At 48.8% G+C, this 16,684-nt stretch overlaps 1 protein-coding gene across 1 annotated transcript; it reads left to right on the top strand.

Annotated features, from left to right (window-relative positions):
• Positions 1-40: 40 nt before the first annotated feature.
• On the top strand, positions 41-13,470 carry LOC107208371 (vitamin D3 hydroxylase-associated protein-like). The gene is given in 16 exon segments (XM_015636728.3): positions 41-2,879; positions 3,851-3,919; positions 3,921-3,969; positions 4,300-4,445; positions 4,734-4,867; positions 5,140-5,346; positions 5,863-5,903; positions 6,499-6,623; positions 6,994-7,119; positions 7,819-7,916; positions 8,384-8,483; positions 9,043-9,086; positions 9,692-9,731; positions 11,890-11,998; positions 12,788-12,933; positions 13,192-13,470. Coding segments are annotated over 16 exon segments (1,773 nt in total). The 5' UTR covers positions 41-2,669; the 3' UTR covers positions 13,321-13,470.
• The last annotated feature ends 3,214 nt before the right edge of the window (positions 13,471-16,684 follow it).

Here is a 16,684-nt window from a genome sequence, read left to right as displayed (position 1 = left end):
GGGAAATATAAGAAGATAAGCATTCTCTTACAGATGGGGAAACTGGGGCACAGGGACTGATTCTGTCTGAGATGCTCAAACTACTACTTGCAGCGCTATAGGAACAGGGATTTACCCTTCTGTTCTCAGCTCCCTGAGGATGGAATCTGGTGTTTTCCTTAGCACAGCCCAGCAGTCAGAAGGGAAAGCTGAGCAGACTCTGGCAAGCAGAGATGGAGCTGGCCCACTTCCCACCGCAGAGGGCTGCTGGCACCCTGCACAGCATGAAGGAGAAATCATGGAATTACAGAGCAGTTTGGGTTGGAAGGGCCCTTAGAGATACCTCCTTCCAATCTCCTTCCACTGGACCAGGCTGCTCAGAGCCCCACCCAAGCAGGTCTTGAACACTGCCAGGAATGAGGCAGCCACAGCTGGGCAGCCTGTGCCAGGGCCTCACCACCCCCAGGGAAAGAATTTCTTATCTCTTACCTAAATCCACCCCCTTCCAGTCTGAAGCCTGTACTGAGCAGCGTGCCAGAGTCAGATGGACAGCGGACAGCCTGCCCTGCACATCTTCTCCTCCCATCTGGCCCGTGCCAGGTTTTCCAGCAGGATTTTCCAGCCATTGGCAGCTGCTGGGATTGGCAGCACTGGCTGCTCCCAGCAAGTTTCCAAGGGTGTTCCAGAAAGGAACAGCACAATGCAAAAGTGTTTTCCCAATGCAGGAATGCCTAAAGCAGATTGTTAAAAAGCTCTGGCAGGATTAATGTTTCATTTTTTTAAATGTATTATTGTAGTTTAAACCATGCAAAAGCATGGAGTGTTTTCAAGGGCTTGGGATAGTGTTTATCACAGCCAAGGAGAAAGTAGCCCCCAGGGATCCCCATTCTTTATCAGCAGGCTTGGGAAACAGGAGGGAGGGAGCTCCAGGCATCCCATGACTGAATACTATGTAAAGCCAAGCCCAGAAGAGCCTGAGTGAGGTTACAGGTACTTTCTTCCCACACAGAAAATGCATAATGGGGTTAAATGTTTGTTTTAAAATTCAAGCCTGGAGGACTTGTCCCAGTAAAGGAAGTGCCACCTGGACCCTGCTCCCAGAGCCAAGCACCACATCCCTGTTAGTTTAACCACTCTCCCCCTGGCATGGAGGTAGGCAGGGCATGGGAGTCCAAACCATGGAGCCACCAGTGAACCTGAACCTGTAATTATTCCTCACTGGAAGCCCTGAGCAAAGTCCTCCAGCAAGCCATGCCCAAGACCATGGGACAGTGCCCCAGGCAGGGCTGGAGCTGCTGGGTGGCTCTGGGGACTTGAGGCTGCCACAAGGGCCAGCTGCAGGCTGCTCCCAGCCCAGCCTGGGCAGCAAGAGGTTGGTGTGCCTGGCAGCACTGAAGCACTTCAGGCTGGTTTGGGGCAATGAAGACCAGCCAGTGAGGAGAGGCTGGTGACATCCACACCGAGTTGTTTGGCTCATTTTGCTGCCCGCCCTGTCCAGATAGGGAGGATCCTCCTCAGTTTTCCTGTCAGCAGTTTCTCTCACATGTCTTCCTCAAGCTTCCTCCCTGCTGCCACAGGACTAATAATCCCACAGGACATGTTTGTAACAGGCAAGAGGGTAACATGATATAGCAGCACAGCCACTGGCTTCAGTCCCCAAAGAAGACCCCTCCACCAGAGAGCAATGGTTACTCTGGATACTCTCCCCTTACAAGCTGTGCTGCCCCTCTGACTGGAGCAGAGCCAGTGTCTCTCCAGATGCAGGGGGGTTGCTTTTCCTCTTGGCAATGAGCTCTCAGAAGATCCCCTGTCCCTTTCCTGTCAGCTTGCAGGCACTTGAGAACTGAGAGAAGCTTATTATTTTTTCAGCCTCTCCTTTTCGCACTAAGCCACAGTCCTGAGCAGGGGGAGCAGCCGTGGCAGAGGGCAGCTGGGAAGCCTGCATGGTCCAGCTCCTTTGCATTCTGCTGGCTGGAGGATGGGTTAGAAAGAGGAGAGCAGATCCTGGATCCATCAGAGGGGATTTCCCAAAAGTGCTCGGCCTCTGATTTGGGTTACCAAAATGCTTTTCAAAGGGGCGTTTCTTGAAAATGATACAGAGTGGTCACTCCTCAAAGGCACCTTCAGAGAGTTCCTTCCCCACTGCATTCCCAGAGTCACTCCTGCACCTTAATTCTCTTGGTTCTGAGCTCCCATCTCTCCACAGGAACACTTTGACTCCCTACATGAGGTTCCCCAGGACAAGCAGAACTGCATTTTCCCAGGCTCACGGGGCTGCAGCTGATGCTGCCTGAGGGACAGGGATGATGGCTGAGCACTTCTTGTTAATGGGCTTAAGTGTTCATTAATTATTACACGTGGGTATAGCAGGGCCAGCCCAGAGCTGGGCTTTGCTGGCATCCAGCTCTGTGTGTACCCAGGTACAGCCTGGGACACCCCTGCCGTGGGGAAACCCCCCAGGCTGAGTAAGCTGAGCACACTGCTTTGCAGCCAGACCCCCAGTGCTGCTCCAGCAGCCAGACCCTTTCAAAGTCCACGGTCTGCAAAGTTCATTCATGGACTTTGTTAAAGCAGCTCTGCTTCAGAGCCGATCCTGCACAGCAGGTGAGCACACAGTCTGCACTCACCAGCCCTCCCAGGAGTAGGTGGGAGAGCCAGGTGTCTGCAGCTGGGCTTAAGAGACAGAAATCATGACCCAAGAGCGACTGTGGCAGGTCCTGGATCCATCCTGGGCAGACCTTGGTGCCCTCTCTGCTCTGCTCTGCAGCTCAGCTGCAGCTGTGGTGCTTCTGAAATGGCTGGGAAGGAGGCAGGCCCAGCAGAAGATGGATGAGGCAAGGAGGTCTCGGCATCTGGCCTTGGAGAGAATGGAGAAGGCAGCTCACAGGCTTAAGCAAGAGGTAAATTTGAGGTTTATTCAAGGAAGATATTATAATTTGGATAACCAAAGAAATGGGGGAGCTCTGATCAATCCCTCTGTGAATGGTGGCTGGGGCACGGGCAGGTTTTGGAGCATCACCAACCCAATGTTTTGTGAGGGTCACCACCCCCCGTTGCCTCAAAAGGCCCTCCCATAAGAGACAATGTAAATTAAGTATTTGTCAATACAGACCCATTGAGGGAATCCTGAGGATTAAAGAAAAGTTGGAGCTTGGGACCTTCCCAGTCAGGTCACTACCCCAGACCTCCCATGCCCATTCTCCTCATCCATCCCTACTGCCAAACCTTTCCTCTCCCATCCTCTTTCCTCTGACCCTCCACAAGGATCTGTCTGCCTCATCATCCTCAAAGTACAAGGGGGTTCCACATCCTTCCAACATCTGCACATCAGAGACCAAAAGCCATTTCCTCCTGCCCATGCCCAGGTAAAGAAGCACCTGGATTTTAGGAGGTCAGGCCTTTGGGATTGTCTTAAACCCAGAAGAAACACCTCCTGCTATCCTTTTCTTAGAAGGGAGGTTGCAAACAGCCCACACACTTTTTTTTCCCCTTGTTAATGATAAATTTTGTAAAACTTTAGCTGGTTGAACTGCTCTTCAGTGAGTTAGAAGGGGAGTGAAGGCCTGTAAGAGGGTAAACAGAGACAGGTCAAACCACTCTTACAGGTTCATGCAACTCCAGTCAAGGTGCAGTTTTCTGCCTGTTTTGGTTCTGGTTTTATGAACTAAGACTCAGCAAATTCCCCATCTGTAAATCCCCCACTCAGCACGCACAGTGCTCTGTGGGAGGTCTATATGTCTACAGGGCATACAGCCTAAAATTTTCCACTCAAGGTGATTGCTAGGCAGATGTTAAAATTGGGTATTTGCAGCCTTAACCAACGTTTTCTGTCTTTTTCTTCCCTCTGTACCCAATTCTCCACCCTTTGCAGAGCCCAGGCACCCAGACCTCACATATCCTCTCACTGACAATGGTGGAGCTGGCAGAGAAGCTGAAGGAAAGGGTCCCTGTCCCCAGAAAGTGTCCTCTACTCCTACATGGACAAAGGGAGTGACACCTCCAGCATGGCAGAGATGCTGCAGGGCTCTGCTACAGTGGAACTTTCAAATTAAAAGTCTGTTCATTTGCTGAGAGGACCAGCAATGCTGGGGATTACAATTTTTGGTGCTGTGATGTCTGAAGGGTGGCTTACAGGCAAATAAGCAGGACAGAATCCAGGACAGAGAAATATCTCAGAAAGAAACATAAAAAACTTAGAGGTAAGGTCTCAATGATGCTGAAGTTTTGAGAAGCTTGAAAATTCAGCTTGAAAATTCAATATGTAATGTCTACATTACATGGAAATCCATTCATGTGTCTTGCTTCTCTTCTGTTCTGGAGAGGCTTTGGAGGTGAATTGGGAGGTGAACTGTGTGACAGATTTCATTCATGGATGTGAGGATCAGCTCCAGAAACTGAAGAAGCAAAAGGAGAAGGGGCTGCTCCATGGCATTCCCATCAGCATCAAGGACCACATTAACTGCAAGGTACATCCCCAGCTCCTCTGCCAGAGGAGCCATCCTCATCAGGACTGGCTAAGAGTTCCCTAAGACAAGGATGTTCTGGATCCAGTATGGGACCAGCAAACCTGCCTTTCATCTACTTCTACCCTATTCTGATCTGGTTTTCTCTGGGACAGTCAGGTCCTGTTCTGCCTCTGAGAAAAGTTAGGTAGGAGCTTTGCCACAAAAGGCACCACGAATCAGGTCTGTTTTTGTCACAGCTCTAATCAGCATCTCTCCTGCTCCTAAAGAGCTTTGTTTCCCATCCCCAAGGGCCACGTCTCCTCTGCAGGGATGGTGAGATTTCTGGGCCAAGTGAAGGAAGAAGAGAGCGTCATTGTCCAGGTTCTAAAGCACCAGGGGGGAATCCCCTTTGTGAAAACCAACATCCCGCAGACCATGATAAAGTAATGCCATGTTTGCCTTCATGGAAACACTGTGACACGTGCCTCTTGCTATCCAAGCTAATCACACACACTTATTACCTCCTTACTTCCATCTAAAATTATTTCTCTTGCATTTGTTGCCTCTTTCTTCTTAAATCCAGCTGTCTCAACAAATCTGCTCCATGGCTGTTCTGCCTTAATTCCACACCCATCCCTGCACGGTGCTCTGTGCCCTGTATTTATGGTTTGCAGAGGGTTTTGCCTCACTCACCTGCTGATCTTCCTCTCCCCAGCTACGAATGCAACAACCTCATCTTTGGCCAGACATTGAACCCTCTCAACCCCCAGAAGAGCCCTGGGGGCTCCTTGGGAGGGGAGGGAGCTCTGATCATGGGGTGAGGCTCCATCCTGGGCATGGGCTCGGATGTGGCTGGCAGCATCCGCCTGCCCTCCAGCTTCTGCGGGCTCTGCGGCCTCAAACCCACCAGCAACAGGATCAGGTACATCCCAACTTCTGTCCTCCTCTTCCACCCACTGTGGAGGCTGCACGGTGTCCCCCACGGTGCATCAAACTTCCTAGTGGCCATGGTTCCCTCCAGGGTTAAGTTAGCACTGAGCTTGCTCTGTTTGTAACACAAGATGACTTCAATCTGTATCACAGCAAAGTTTTATACTGTTTTTAATAGTGCTGGCCAAGAAGCTGAAAGCAAATACTACAGGATGATCTCCTTTTCAGATGTTTTCCAGCCCTTGCTTTGCTTGTAAGAGTTTTCTGTTTATCAGAGGCAGTTTGCCCATAGATAAGGAATTAGTTGCAGCAGGGAAAAGAGATGATAAATACTGTCCCTAGCAGCTTCCAGACCATATAAGTCCTCTTCATAGCCTAGGAACTGTCGAGTCTTTGCAGGAGCTTTTGACCTCTTAGATTTGGTTGAGGGCAAATGGGAAATTTACAACTCAGCAAGTGACCTGCCCTACAGCCTGCTGCTAATCTGCTTCTCCCATTATGTTCCCAGCAAACAGGGAGTCGTTTCTCCTCTCATAGGAATGCAATCAGGTAAGTCCATGATGGCATGTTACTATGCCAAACCTTTGCCTCTTACATCTCCTACTACAGAAATGCCAGCGAGAGTGTTTGCTCTGCTCTGTGCCTCATGGCAAGCCAAAGCAGTGACCCGTGAAAACAGCCTTGTGCTGTGTCATTCTGCACCATTTGTTCTGTTGTGTGTGGTGGTGGGTGTTGGCTGAGCCTCAGCAGGATGAAATCAGTGCAATCATGTAATGCAACCAGTGGAATCAGTGCAGTGAGTAGCAGGAGAGGTGTGAGATGTGCATGCCAAAGGCCTGGGATGTCTCACTGGAGATGCTGCCAGGAAACTCTTGACAGCTTTAGCTGCTGCCAGGCAGCATTGGCAGAAAGGCTGCAGCCCTTTCTCCTCACGACTGCAGAAGCCTGGCCCAGGAGGTCATTAGGCTCCTTAGGCTGCCTCTGCTCTGAGGCTGACAGATCCTTCCTGCTGGACCTCCATGCTCATTGCACTCATTCCCCACTCCTTTTCCCTGACCTGAGACTGCCCTGTGCTGCAGCCCCAGCAGTAACTGTGCCAGCACCAGCCCACCTGGCTGCAGTGACCGGCCCTTTGTGCTCGCAGTGACGGGGATGCTGGGGCCCATGGCGAGGGACGTGGACAGCCTGGCCCTGTGCATGAAGGCACTGCTGTGCCAGGAGATGTTCCAGCTGGACCCCACCGTGCCCCCCATCCCCTTCGATGAGCAGGTGAGGCTCAGAGGTGCTCCCATGTCTCCATCTGCCCAGCAACAAAGTACGATCTCCGGAGATTCCTGTCTGGTTTCATGTCCAAGATGGCAAAGGATCCAGGGAAACACACATCCTTGTGGGCAGAGGACACCCAGCATGGGTGACCCCTGGGAGCAGCCACACAGCAGGGTTGGCAGGCAGGAGGTGGTGACACAATGACCATACCAAGGACCGCTGCTGCAGACCCGTGTTCTGGACAGTGCTGCTTTTCACCAGCCCTGTTCCTCCCATCCTTCCCCCATCGCAGGAGACCCCAGTCAGTGCCTCCCTGGGAACAGTCCAGTCTTGCTCCTCTCCTGGATGCAAGTCATGGCTCCTCTTCTCGCAGGTTTACACCAGCTCCAGGCCCCTTCGTGTCGGGTATTACGAAGGAGATGGTTACTTCCAGCCCTCGCCTAGCATGAAACGCTCTGTCCAGCACACAAGGAAGCTCCTCCAGGATGCAGGGCACACGGTGGGTTCCTGTGCCTGTGGTTGCCTGGAGCTGTTACCCTGCTCCTAACAAAGTCTGGATAAATCACTTTCCATCTCCACTTTTGCTCCCCATAAAAGAGAAAGGCAAATGTAACAGCTTGTTTTCTTAACTGGAGTGGACTTGTTTATATTTCTGGCCTAGCAGATGTGATAAATATGTTCAGATATCTCCAGGTCACCCCAAGCACTGTTTTTTCCCATCATGCTTGGTGTTCCCATAAATATCAAACTCAAAACAGTTTCCATGATCCCACAGCTGTTAAACACTGCTTATAGATTTCTCAGTGGGTGAGTGGGAAGGGGGTTGGAACAGTTGACCCTCCAGGGACTTCTTTTAGCCTACATTTTGCTGTGATTCCACCAGTGGAGATTTCTATATGGTAGCTGCTCCAATGATGCAAAACAATTTTTAATACATTTAAAATTAGTGAAGTTTCTAATTCTTCTCTAAGAATGCAGAGGAGTGGAGCCTGTGCCAGGTCCCAGTATGTATCAACACCTTGGGTAGGAATACTGGGAGAAGACAGTGGGCAGATGGAAATGAGGCATTGTTGTCCTAGAGCAGCAAAGGAGGGTGTAAGTTTCCCACTACTTCCCACTGACCACTGGTGAGGCTCTCAGAGGGCTCTGTGAGTCATTTACCTTTGTTGCCTCTTGGACAGGGATGGTTTTCTTGCAGCTTGTTCCCTGTGCCCCACCAAAGATTGGCTACGTGGTGGATGAGCTGTTCACCAGAGGGATTTTCTCGGATGGGGCCGCCCACCTGGTGCACTGCTTGTGAGTAAAACCCCATTGCTGTGTGGGCTGTGAAACCTTCAACTATGAGGCCAGTGGCTGCATCCAGAGCGATTATATCGTGCATGCAAACTGAGTAATGAGCCGCAGAGGAGCAGTTTCTGCACGACTTTAGCACGAGCAGCAGGCAGGTCACACACACAGGTACCACGGTGGGTGCCCACCCAGCCCCTCTCTCACCTCAGCATGCCCAGGGCTGTGCATAAGCCCCCCAGAACTCTTATGGCCCTGATGACACAGGCAGTACTGAATTATCAGTCACTTTTGCAGTGAACATTTACACCTCAGCAACTATTGCTCAGTGTTTTATATCGAAACAGGCAAATTTTGTCCTCTAGCAACTCCCCTCCAAGGCAAGCCCTGCCTTGGGAGCAGCACTGTTGTTATTATTGCTCTGTGACTTGTCTACAGGTAACTTGTCATGACTTTTTCACTCTCTGCCCTTCCAGCAAAGGAGACATCGTGGATCCCAACCTGAAATCCCAGTACAATACTTACAGGATTCCTGCTCTGGTGAAAAGGATCTTGGCTATCATTCTGAAACCTGTGGTAAGTGTGTGGCTGGGTCTCACCTGTATTGTAGGAGACTTGCAAGGTGGGGAGGTTTCCTTGTGCAGGGAGGTAAATTGTACCACCCAGGAATTCTTGGCTGCTTCATGTTAAGTGCCTGATAGGCATCATAGTGAAATGCATTTATTTTTCAAACCCAAGCTGAACTTATCAAGTGAGTCTGACAGCCTTTTGTGGGAGTTCTGCATGGGGAGGTTAATAATAAAGAAATATGATCCTTTCTCAGGAAACCTGTGAGCATACAGCTCTTCCAGCAATGAGCTCCAGGAGAATGGATATCACTAGTGAGGATCTAAACAGCACTCCAGAAGATGCTCTCCAGCACTAGTAGTGTGGTCTAGAGCCTTATTTGTATGAGTTGTAGTGATTAAATGTGTAAATTATTATGGGAGTAAACCCACTTCACTGGAACTGGCCTGTCCTTCTGAACCACTTCTGCTAGGACAAGACAGATGCCCAAAATGCAGTCACAGGGCAGCCAGCTATTCCAGCTGCATTGTTGCTGACTAATCCCAAGTTTTTCTCTTTCCTCTGGAAGTACCCACTAATTGCTCAGGATCTCAGCATTCTCCATGGAGTGGGGTAAGGCACACTGAGGTGGCTCTGGAGAAGGGAGATGTGCTTGGCTGTGCCTATCCATTTGTGCAGGTAGATGCCAGCTGGCTGTGCAAAGCCCTGCCACAGGGCTGGTGGCACAGGCTGAGCCAGGTGAGTGTGTGCCACCCCTGCACATCCTGGGATCAGCACTGGCTTATCCTCCTCAGGCAGGGGTTGTTTCAAGAGCTTAAGGATCCTCAGAGTGACAGGATGACTCACAGAGATCAGCACAGGGAGATAAGGGCTGCTTTCCCCATCAGGTGGTACCCAGGGCATCAGGTGCCAAGTTAATGCAGCGCTCTCTGCCTGCACGTGCAGTGTGGTGTCGAGCACCTGTGCCTCCAAAAGAGGCACAGACACACCAAACTGGTAGCAAATGAATTCAGAAGACTGATTTTTAACCAGGTCTTCTGGCATGCTTTAACAACTGCTCATTTGATGTACCTGTAAGCACCAGGGGATCAGCTGGGAGGTGAACTATTGCTTGTTCCCAGAAGGGTCATGCAGTCACTTTAAAAGTGGGCTTTCTGTGCATTTTCTTAATTGTTTTCTGTTGCTACAGTCACTCATTAATTCTGCCACCTTTCCAGATCTGCCAAAAACCTCTGGGATCAGCATGGAGCAGTGGCGGTAATGTGACTTTCACTTCATTTTTTTTACTGTAGTGAGAGGTCTCTAAAGTTTCCAAGCGATTGCTTTGCACCCTGCATTGTCTAAGCAAAAACAGCATAGGAACAGCCACTAAAGATGAGGCTTCACTTTGTCTTTTCTGTCTCTTGCTGAGAATTCTCCATTTCAAGTATTAGGTGTTACTGTTCTGAGCAAAGGCCATGCTTGAACTATCAAGCAGAGGCATTAGAACTCAAAAATTTTGTATATGAACTCTGTGACTTAGGTGGCTTCCTTATGAACTCACTTGAGATCAGCAACCTCAGACAGGAAGCTTTTTCCTGGACAACTGCATCCAGTGCTGCCACAAGCTGACCAGGTTCCTCTTTTAAACCATCTGAGTTTTATGCTTCAGTTTGCTTTTATTGACTGCCTCCTCTTGTCTCTGCCCTGATGGTTAAAAACCTTCATGTTTCCTGTGCTCTTTACTCCCTTCCAGTTCATCCTTATTTTATTTTTGTCCTTGAGTTTAAATAGCACCTCTCCTCTCTGGTATTTTCCGCTGCCTCTGTCTATTTATAGAGAGTATCCTCTTTCAGCTGGTGTTTTGCAACGCTGAGGAGGCTGTTTTGGTGTCCTCCCACAAGGCAGGATCTGTGTTCCCTGGGACAGCCTCACAATCCTCTCTGAGGAGAAACATCCCCCCAGCCCGCACCACCAGCCCCTATCAGTGCCACTCACTACATGGATGTGCACTGTGGTCTGACAAAATACTGGGCAGAGGAAAAACTCATAAAAAGCTGCCTGGTCACTGGTGGGAGTACTTGAAATTAAATGGCCATGGGGGTTTTTTTAGGTGAAAACAGATTTCTCTCCCACTCCTGAAAAACACCCCACAGAAAACCAAACCCAAGAAGTAAACATAAAAAACCAAGACAGACAAGCTAACACACACAAAAAAGAGCCACCACAAAAAGAAAAAAAACCACAAAAAAACCCAACAAAAAACAACAAAAATGCCAAAAAGAAAACACTTTAGAAGATTTTATGGCTTCAAAGATTATTTGAATTGTTGCAGTTCAGTAAAACCATATTCACATGTTTTCATCTACTGCAAACAAGAGCTGATTCAAAACTTTTGGCTACTGACCAGTTTTTCTCAAAGAAAAACAAAAAAAAAAAAAAAAAAAAAAAAAAAAAAAAAAAAAAAAAAAAAGAAAAAAAAAAAAAAAAAAAAAAAAAAAAAAAAAAAAAAAAAAAAAAAAAAAGAGAAAAAGAATCAGGTTAGCTGCAGTGACTGTATTTCCTGGAAACACATCTCATTTGTTGAACTTTCAGCAGGAAGGATCTCAGACTGCAGGTGGAAATTGAGGTCAGACTGAAAAATAGCCCCAAGGCCAGGTCTTTTGTGAGAGAGCTGGAAGACTCTTGTAGAGAAAACTTGGTGTGAAAGGGTTGTGCAGGACAGGGGCTGGGCCATGGGACAGATGTGTCCCTGTAGCCAGCAAATGGCTGCAGAAACAACTGTCCTGTGGTTCCATCCATGTCTGTCTGCTAAGACAAAGTGGGCCATCTCTCTGGGGATGGATTCATTCACGGCCTGATGTTCAGCAAAGCTGTGGTAAACCAGATTACAAATCTGGATCTCTCTTGGAGCTGCAGTGCAGTCCTGAAGCTGTGCCTCCTGTGTTGTGGGGGATGTCCTGGAGCTTGCCCAAATGTCTCTTGCTGCTTCCTTTCCTTACCTGTATCCTCATGCACAATGAAAGAAGGTTTTGTGGAAGTATTTTGGATTCATGTTTTTCAATACTTCTACCAGAATAACCAAAGCTTTTAGGAAATGTGACTTCTTAGTCATCCAAACTGCTGTTGGTCTCCATTCAATATAACTCTAAAGCAAAGCTGTTTGTGGAAAGCATTGGGTTAATACTCAGATAAATCAGTTCTGAAACACACACCTAGCATTAATGTCTAGGTCTGGGCAGCACATGGTATTCTGACAGGAAACCTAAAAGTGGAAGAACAAAATCCCTTGACCCTTTCACAACACAGCTCAGATTTTATCTTATTTTTTTCTGCTGTTGTTGTATCCAGGAAGACTTTCTCCTTCCTTTTCCTCTGTGTCAGCATTGATCTGCCACTGCTGCCCAGCTGCCATCCCCTCTGCCTTTCCTTCCAGGCTTACCGCACGGAGTTCATGGCCAGATGGAGGGAGCTGAGGCTGGATGTGATCCTTTGTCCCATGCTGGGGCCAGCCTTCAACCATGGCTACGCTGGGAAGCTCTTTGGTAACGTCCCCTGTGTGGTGATGTCCACCCACAGCCGTGTTTGTGGGCAGAGACACGCGAGTCCCACGGACTTTCCCCAAACCATGCACTTCCCTCCAGGAGAAAGCAAAGGAGAGGCCTCTGGGTGGGTCTGCTCACACCCCCACCTCATCTGAGCTGAAGATGTTTGGGTAATTATGGGGCAGCAATTAGTGGTCCCTCTGCCCCAGTTATTCCTTGGTGAGTTTTCCCTGTTTTTCTGCTGCAGAAAGCCCCAGAGCTACTCCTGCAGCAGAGAGTGGCAGTGAGGATGGCTGTGGTAGACTTTGGTACAGGATCAGGCTCTCTTGGATGCAGCTGTCTCACATTTCCCAGGACTCTGCAAACAGCAGGAGGGCTCATTGAGTGTGACTTGCAGAAAAAGGCCTTTTTTTATAGCTTCCAGTCAGGGTCCTCCATCCCTCTAGCAATGACCTTTTGGGGCCCAAAATCCCCATGGTGATGTTACATAACTGGACATCAGGAATATCTTGAGAATACAGCCAGGATTTTCCCCCAGGGATAGATGCAGCCTCAGAATTGGTCCCTCCCAGAGCACATCTAATCTCCACACGAGTGACAGGTGAAGGCCCAGATCACTCTCTGCTCTCTGGCACTCAAATCTCTCCATCAGCAGTCCCTTTGAGGCAGCATGGCCTCCTCTGGACCAGCAACTCCAGTCTGCAATTCCTGCAACTCAGGTTTGTCATCTGAAGGCCATTGCTGGCCCAGCACATTAAATTTTGCCATTTTGCATGCTCTGTGTTCCAGCTGCGACCTCCTACACCAATTTGTACAACGTGTTAAACTTCCCTGCCGGGGTGGTGCCGGTCAGCACGGCGACGAGAGCCGACGAAGAAGAACTGAAGCACTACCGAGGGCACTACAGAGACCCCTGGGACCAGAGGCTGAAGGAGGTCAGCAGGAAAAGAGCTCAAGTCTCAGCAGGGTGACACCCCTGGGCCATTGTCCCAAGGCCTGTCTCCATCTCCTAGCGAGAGCAGGAGCTGGTTTAGCGGCCTGGTTTGCACCCACTGCTCCGGCAGCGTGTGGTGCAGCAGGGCCGGTGTTTGTCGGCCTGGCAGCCGTGCCCTCGCTTGTCTTCCCCTGCCCTCCCTTCCTGCAGTGTCCTGTGCCTTCCCTGCTTGCCTCAGCACTGTCCTTGACTTCTGCAGGCTGTGGCAGGAGGCGTGGGGCTGCCCGTGGCCGTGCAGTGCATGGCCTTGCCATGGCAGGAGGAGCTGTGCCTGCGCCTCATGAAGGAGGTGGAGGCTCTTGCCCATGGCACGAAGACAAACCTGTGATTTCTGGCAGCCAGCCTCCAATGGGATGGCTTTTCATTCCCTGCCCTTCACTCCAGCTGCCTTCTACTTGATATGAAGCAAAGTACATAGTGAGTTGAGAACTCTGAGCTAATATTTTAATAAAGTGGCACTAAATTCAGTTTAAAAATAGTCAGCAAAAAGCTTGTCTCTGTCTAAATTGTCCTTCATTATTAAACTGTGTAAAAAAAAGCCAAAGAAAGGAGTTAATGCTGGGCCAAAGGGATCCAATAACTGCAGTTTAATATTATTTGTTGTATGGTGTAAGACCAAAGAGCTTTACTGCAATATTTTACTTCCAACAGCGGGCAGAAGCAGATGTTTGTGGGAGAGTATAACCTGGAAAGTGCAGGATTCCCTCTCTGGTTGTGCCATAGCTTGGCCAAGAGGCTTTTTGGCAAAAACTCGCAGTCAGCCCATGGGTTTAAACAGCTGCCAAAAGAGCTCTCCTCCCCAAACTTGTCCCCTTCCTGAACTCATTTGCTGCCTAGATCTCCACCCCATGCAGCAGTTGAGCAGTTTAGCTTAATGTTCTCTGTTTAACCATAACCTGAGAGAAATGTTAACTGGTCTGTCATCACTCCTGCTCCTCATTATTTCTTCCAGTCAAGCAGTGGGAAAAGATGAGGCTTTGTTGCCTACAAACACTTCAGGGAAAAGTGAGAAAGCTTTTCTGTGACTACACTTAGGCCATTCCACTCTTTGGTGCTTCCAACAACACCGTGACAATTGTGTGATGTTTCTTCACCCATCCTTCTCTCTCAAGGTGGAAGAAGAGGCTGGAGGACAAAGGGGGAGTGATGAAGGAGATGCTTTGAATAAGCAAGTGCGTGTTGAAATAAGACACGATCATTAGCAATGATCATTAGGGTGATTCCTTCCCCAAGCCTGCCAGCACAGAGAAGAGGTGACACCGCCCTTGGTACTCATCTGCCTCCCTGGGGCTGGCAGGGATGCTGCAGTCATCCAGCTGCCTCCCGTGGCCACCAGCAGGTCTGAGTCACACAGGGAGCGTGACAGTCACACAGCCTGACTCACCACCTCTGACCTGGCACTCCCTGCTCCGAGGAGATGCCTCTGCAGGATCCTCCTCAGGATTGCTGCTGGGGGCACCACCACGGGGCAGCCTGTGGAGTGACTGTGACCTTCCCAGACCAGGAGCAAAGGGTCTTTAACTGTCCTCTCTGCTGGAGTCTGAGACACAGAGTGTGTGCCCTTGTCTCTGAGAGCCAGGAGAACACTGAATTTCATATAACATGAAATTCATAGGCATGTTTTCATGGTGTTACATGAAAACAACTCTTAAAGTTAGATAGAAAAGATAAAAGTGTAAGTGTGTAGATTAGAAGGTTTTCTTAAGCCACTGGGTGAAAAAGTTGAAGTTTAAACTCTAAACTAGTTTAGAAAGCAGAAGACAAGATGGAGGATTTAGGGTGTTGTCTCTTTTCCTTCTTCTTTCTTCTTCATGCTCTTCTTCTAGAGGTTTTTGGGTAGTAGTAAGTGATTGAATAGAAAATGCCCTAGTGCAGCACACAGGTGTTGGGTCATTGTCTCATTAAGAAAAATACTATACATGTCTATTATACATGTCTAATATATGACAGTTGGGTAAGTACAATGATAAAAAGGCCTCACAGTTTGGGGCCATTTTGTGCCTTCAAGGCCAAAGTGAGCCAAAAGGGCAGGATGAATTGAACTTGAGCAAAAAGTATGGAAAAGTCTGCCAAGTATTTTGATAACATCCTAATAAAGAAACAAGATCCTGACAGGCTTTGGAGTTTTCTTCCTGACCTGGAGAACTGAGGTAAAAGGAACTCCCTGTGAAGGAGTATTCCAAAGGAGCTTGGCCCAGAGGGGACTGAGAAATCCAGAAGGTGCAAGAAGTACAGAAGCAGAAGTAAAACAACAACAAAAAAAGTTTAACTCTCAAAGGGAAGGCGGGAGCTCTCCATTAAACAAGTAATCTGCCCAGGTAGCATTCCTGGCTGCACCTGAGCATGCACAGACCTTGTTTTGTGAAGTGTCCTTCACTCCTATACCCCTCCATATCCTTGCAAGGTGGAACCAAGTGAAAAAGTCCAGTTTCTAAAAGGAATTTCTCCAGGCATACTTGTGCTCTGTATTCCAGCTGCTCCTTGTGGATGGTTCTAGATGGGATTTGCTGTTTCTCCTGCTCTCTTCTATCCTGCCTCCAGCCAGTCACTAGATCTCAGGATCCTGCAGCACTCACTTCCAGACCCAACAACCAAAAGGAGTTTATCCCTATGATCCAGCAGATGCTGAAGGGAGAGAGCATGGATGCTTGGATAAAACTCTCCTGCCACTGGAGTGGATGAGGTAGAAAAGACATCCAGAAGAAAAGTTGAAAAAGTGTAAGGAAAATAAGATACATATTCAGACTTGATTTAGGGGTTTCTTCAGGAATTTACAGACCAGGTAAATGCCTCAGCTGGGCAGACAGCAAAGCACCTTCCTGGGTAAAATTTAGGGCCCTTCTCCAGCCAGGTTGTTTGTGGCATCTGTTGCCATTGCTGCATAAATGGGAAAGTGGGGAGGGTGATGCTGAGAGCACTCTGGTGAGGTCGGGTCCTGAAACACTCGCAGAGAAACGCATTTAGCAGGGCATGACTTCAAGTTTTCAGGAGAGCTCTTCCTCCAGGCCTCCTCCAGTCTGGAGAAAGAATGTCAGCCCCTTCCACACCCTGCTGCTGTCTGCAGCCCTGCTGCAGCTCCTTCCCTTGCCCTTGCAGACCTGCACCGTGTGTTTGCAGAGCGCTTGTCCAGCTGCCCAGCACTGACCAAAGTCCAGGCTTTGGTCTGTCTCACAGAACCATGTGCAAATGCCAAAAGGGCTTTGTTTTTACTAGTTTTTTTCATCTTCAGCACAATATCCTGGCTGTGGTCTTTGATCATTTTTCCTCCTCTCTCTTGATTTGAATAATTTAAATCTGCCCTCCTTAATCCACATTTCATTCTGTGGCCAGGTAAATAAACAAGCATCAGAAAATCCAGGCTTTTTATTTGGTTTTACTTTATTCTGCAGGACTTTTTCTTTAGTTTGCAGTTCACATTGTTGCATAATCACAACACCAGGAGCAAATAAAACTCCCTAGAAGGACTTAGACCGACGGAACGTGAGTGGTTAGAATGGGTCAGTTGTCCCCTTACAGTATCCAAAACACACAGAGCTCTCTATGTAGCAGGCAGTGGCAGAGAAAATTAGGGACACAAACACTCCCAAGGATCCCAGACATTCACTTCAAAAAAAGGCTCAGGGAAGGTGATAGTTGAAGAAGCTTAAAGCAAATGTTCAAAAAGTGGGTGAAATTAAACACCTGAACATAAC

Source organism: Parus major, chromosome 8, assembly GCF_001522545.3.
Source record: "Parus major isolate Abel chromosome 8, Parus_major1.1, whole genome shotgun sequence".
Lineage (NCBI taxonomy): Eukaryota > Metazoa > Chordata > Aves > Passeriformes > Paridae > Parus > Parus major.
The sequence above is the reverse complement of the archived record's forward strand: the minus strand, read 5'-3'. Positions and strand labels throughout refer to the sequence as shown.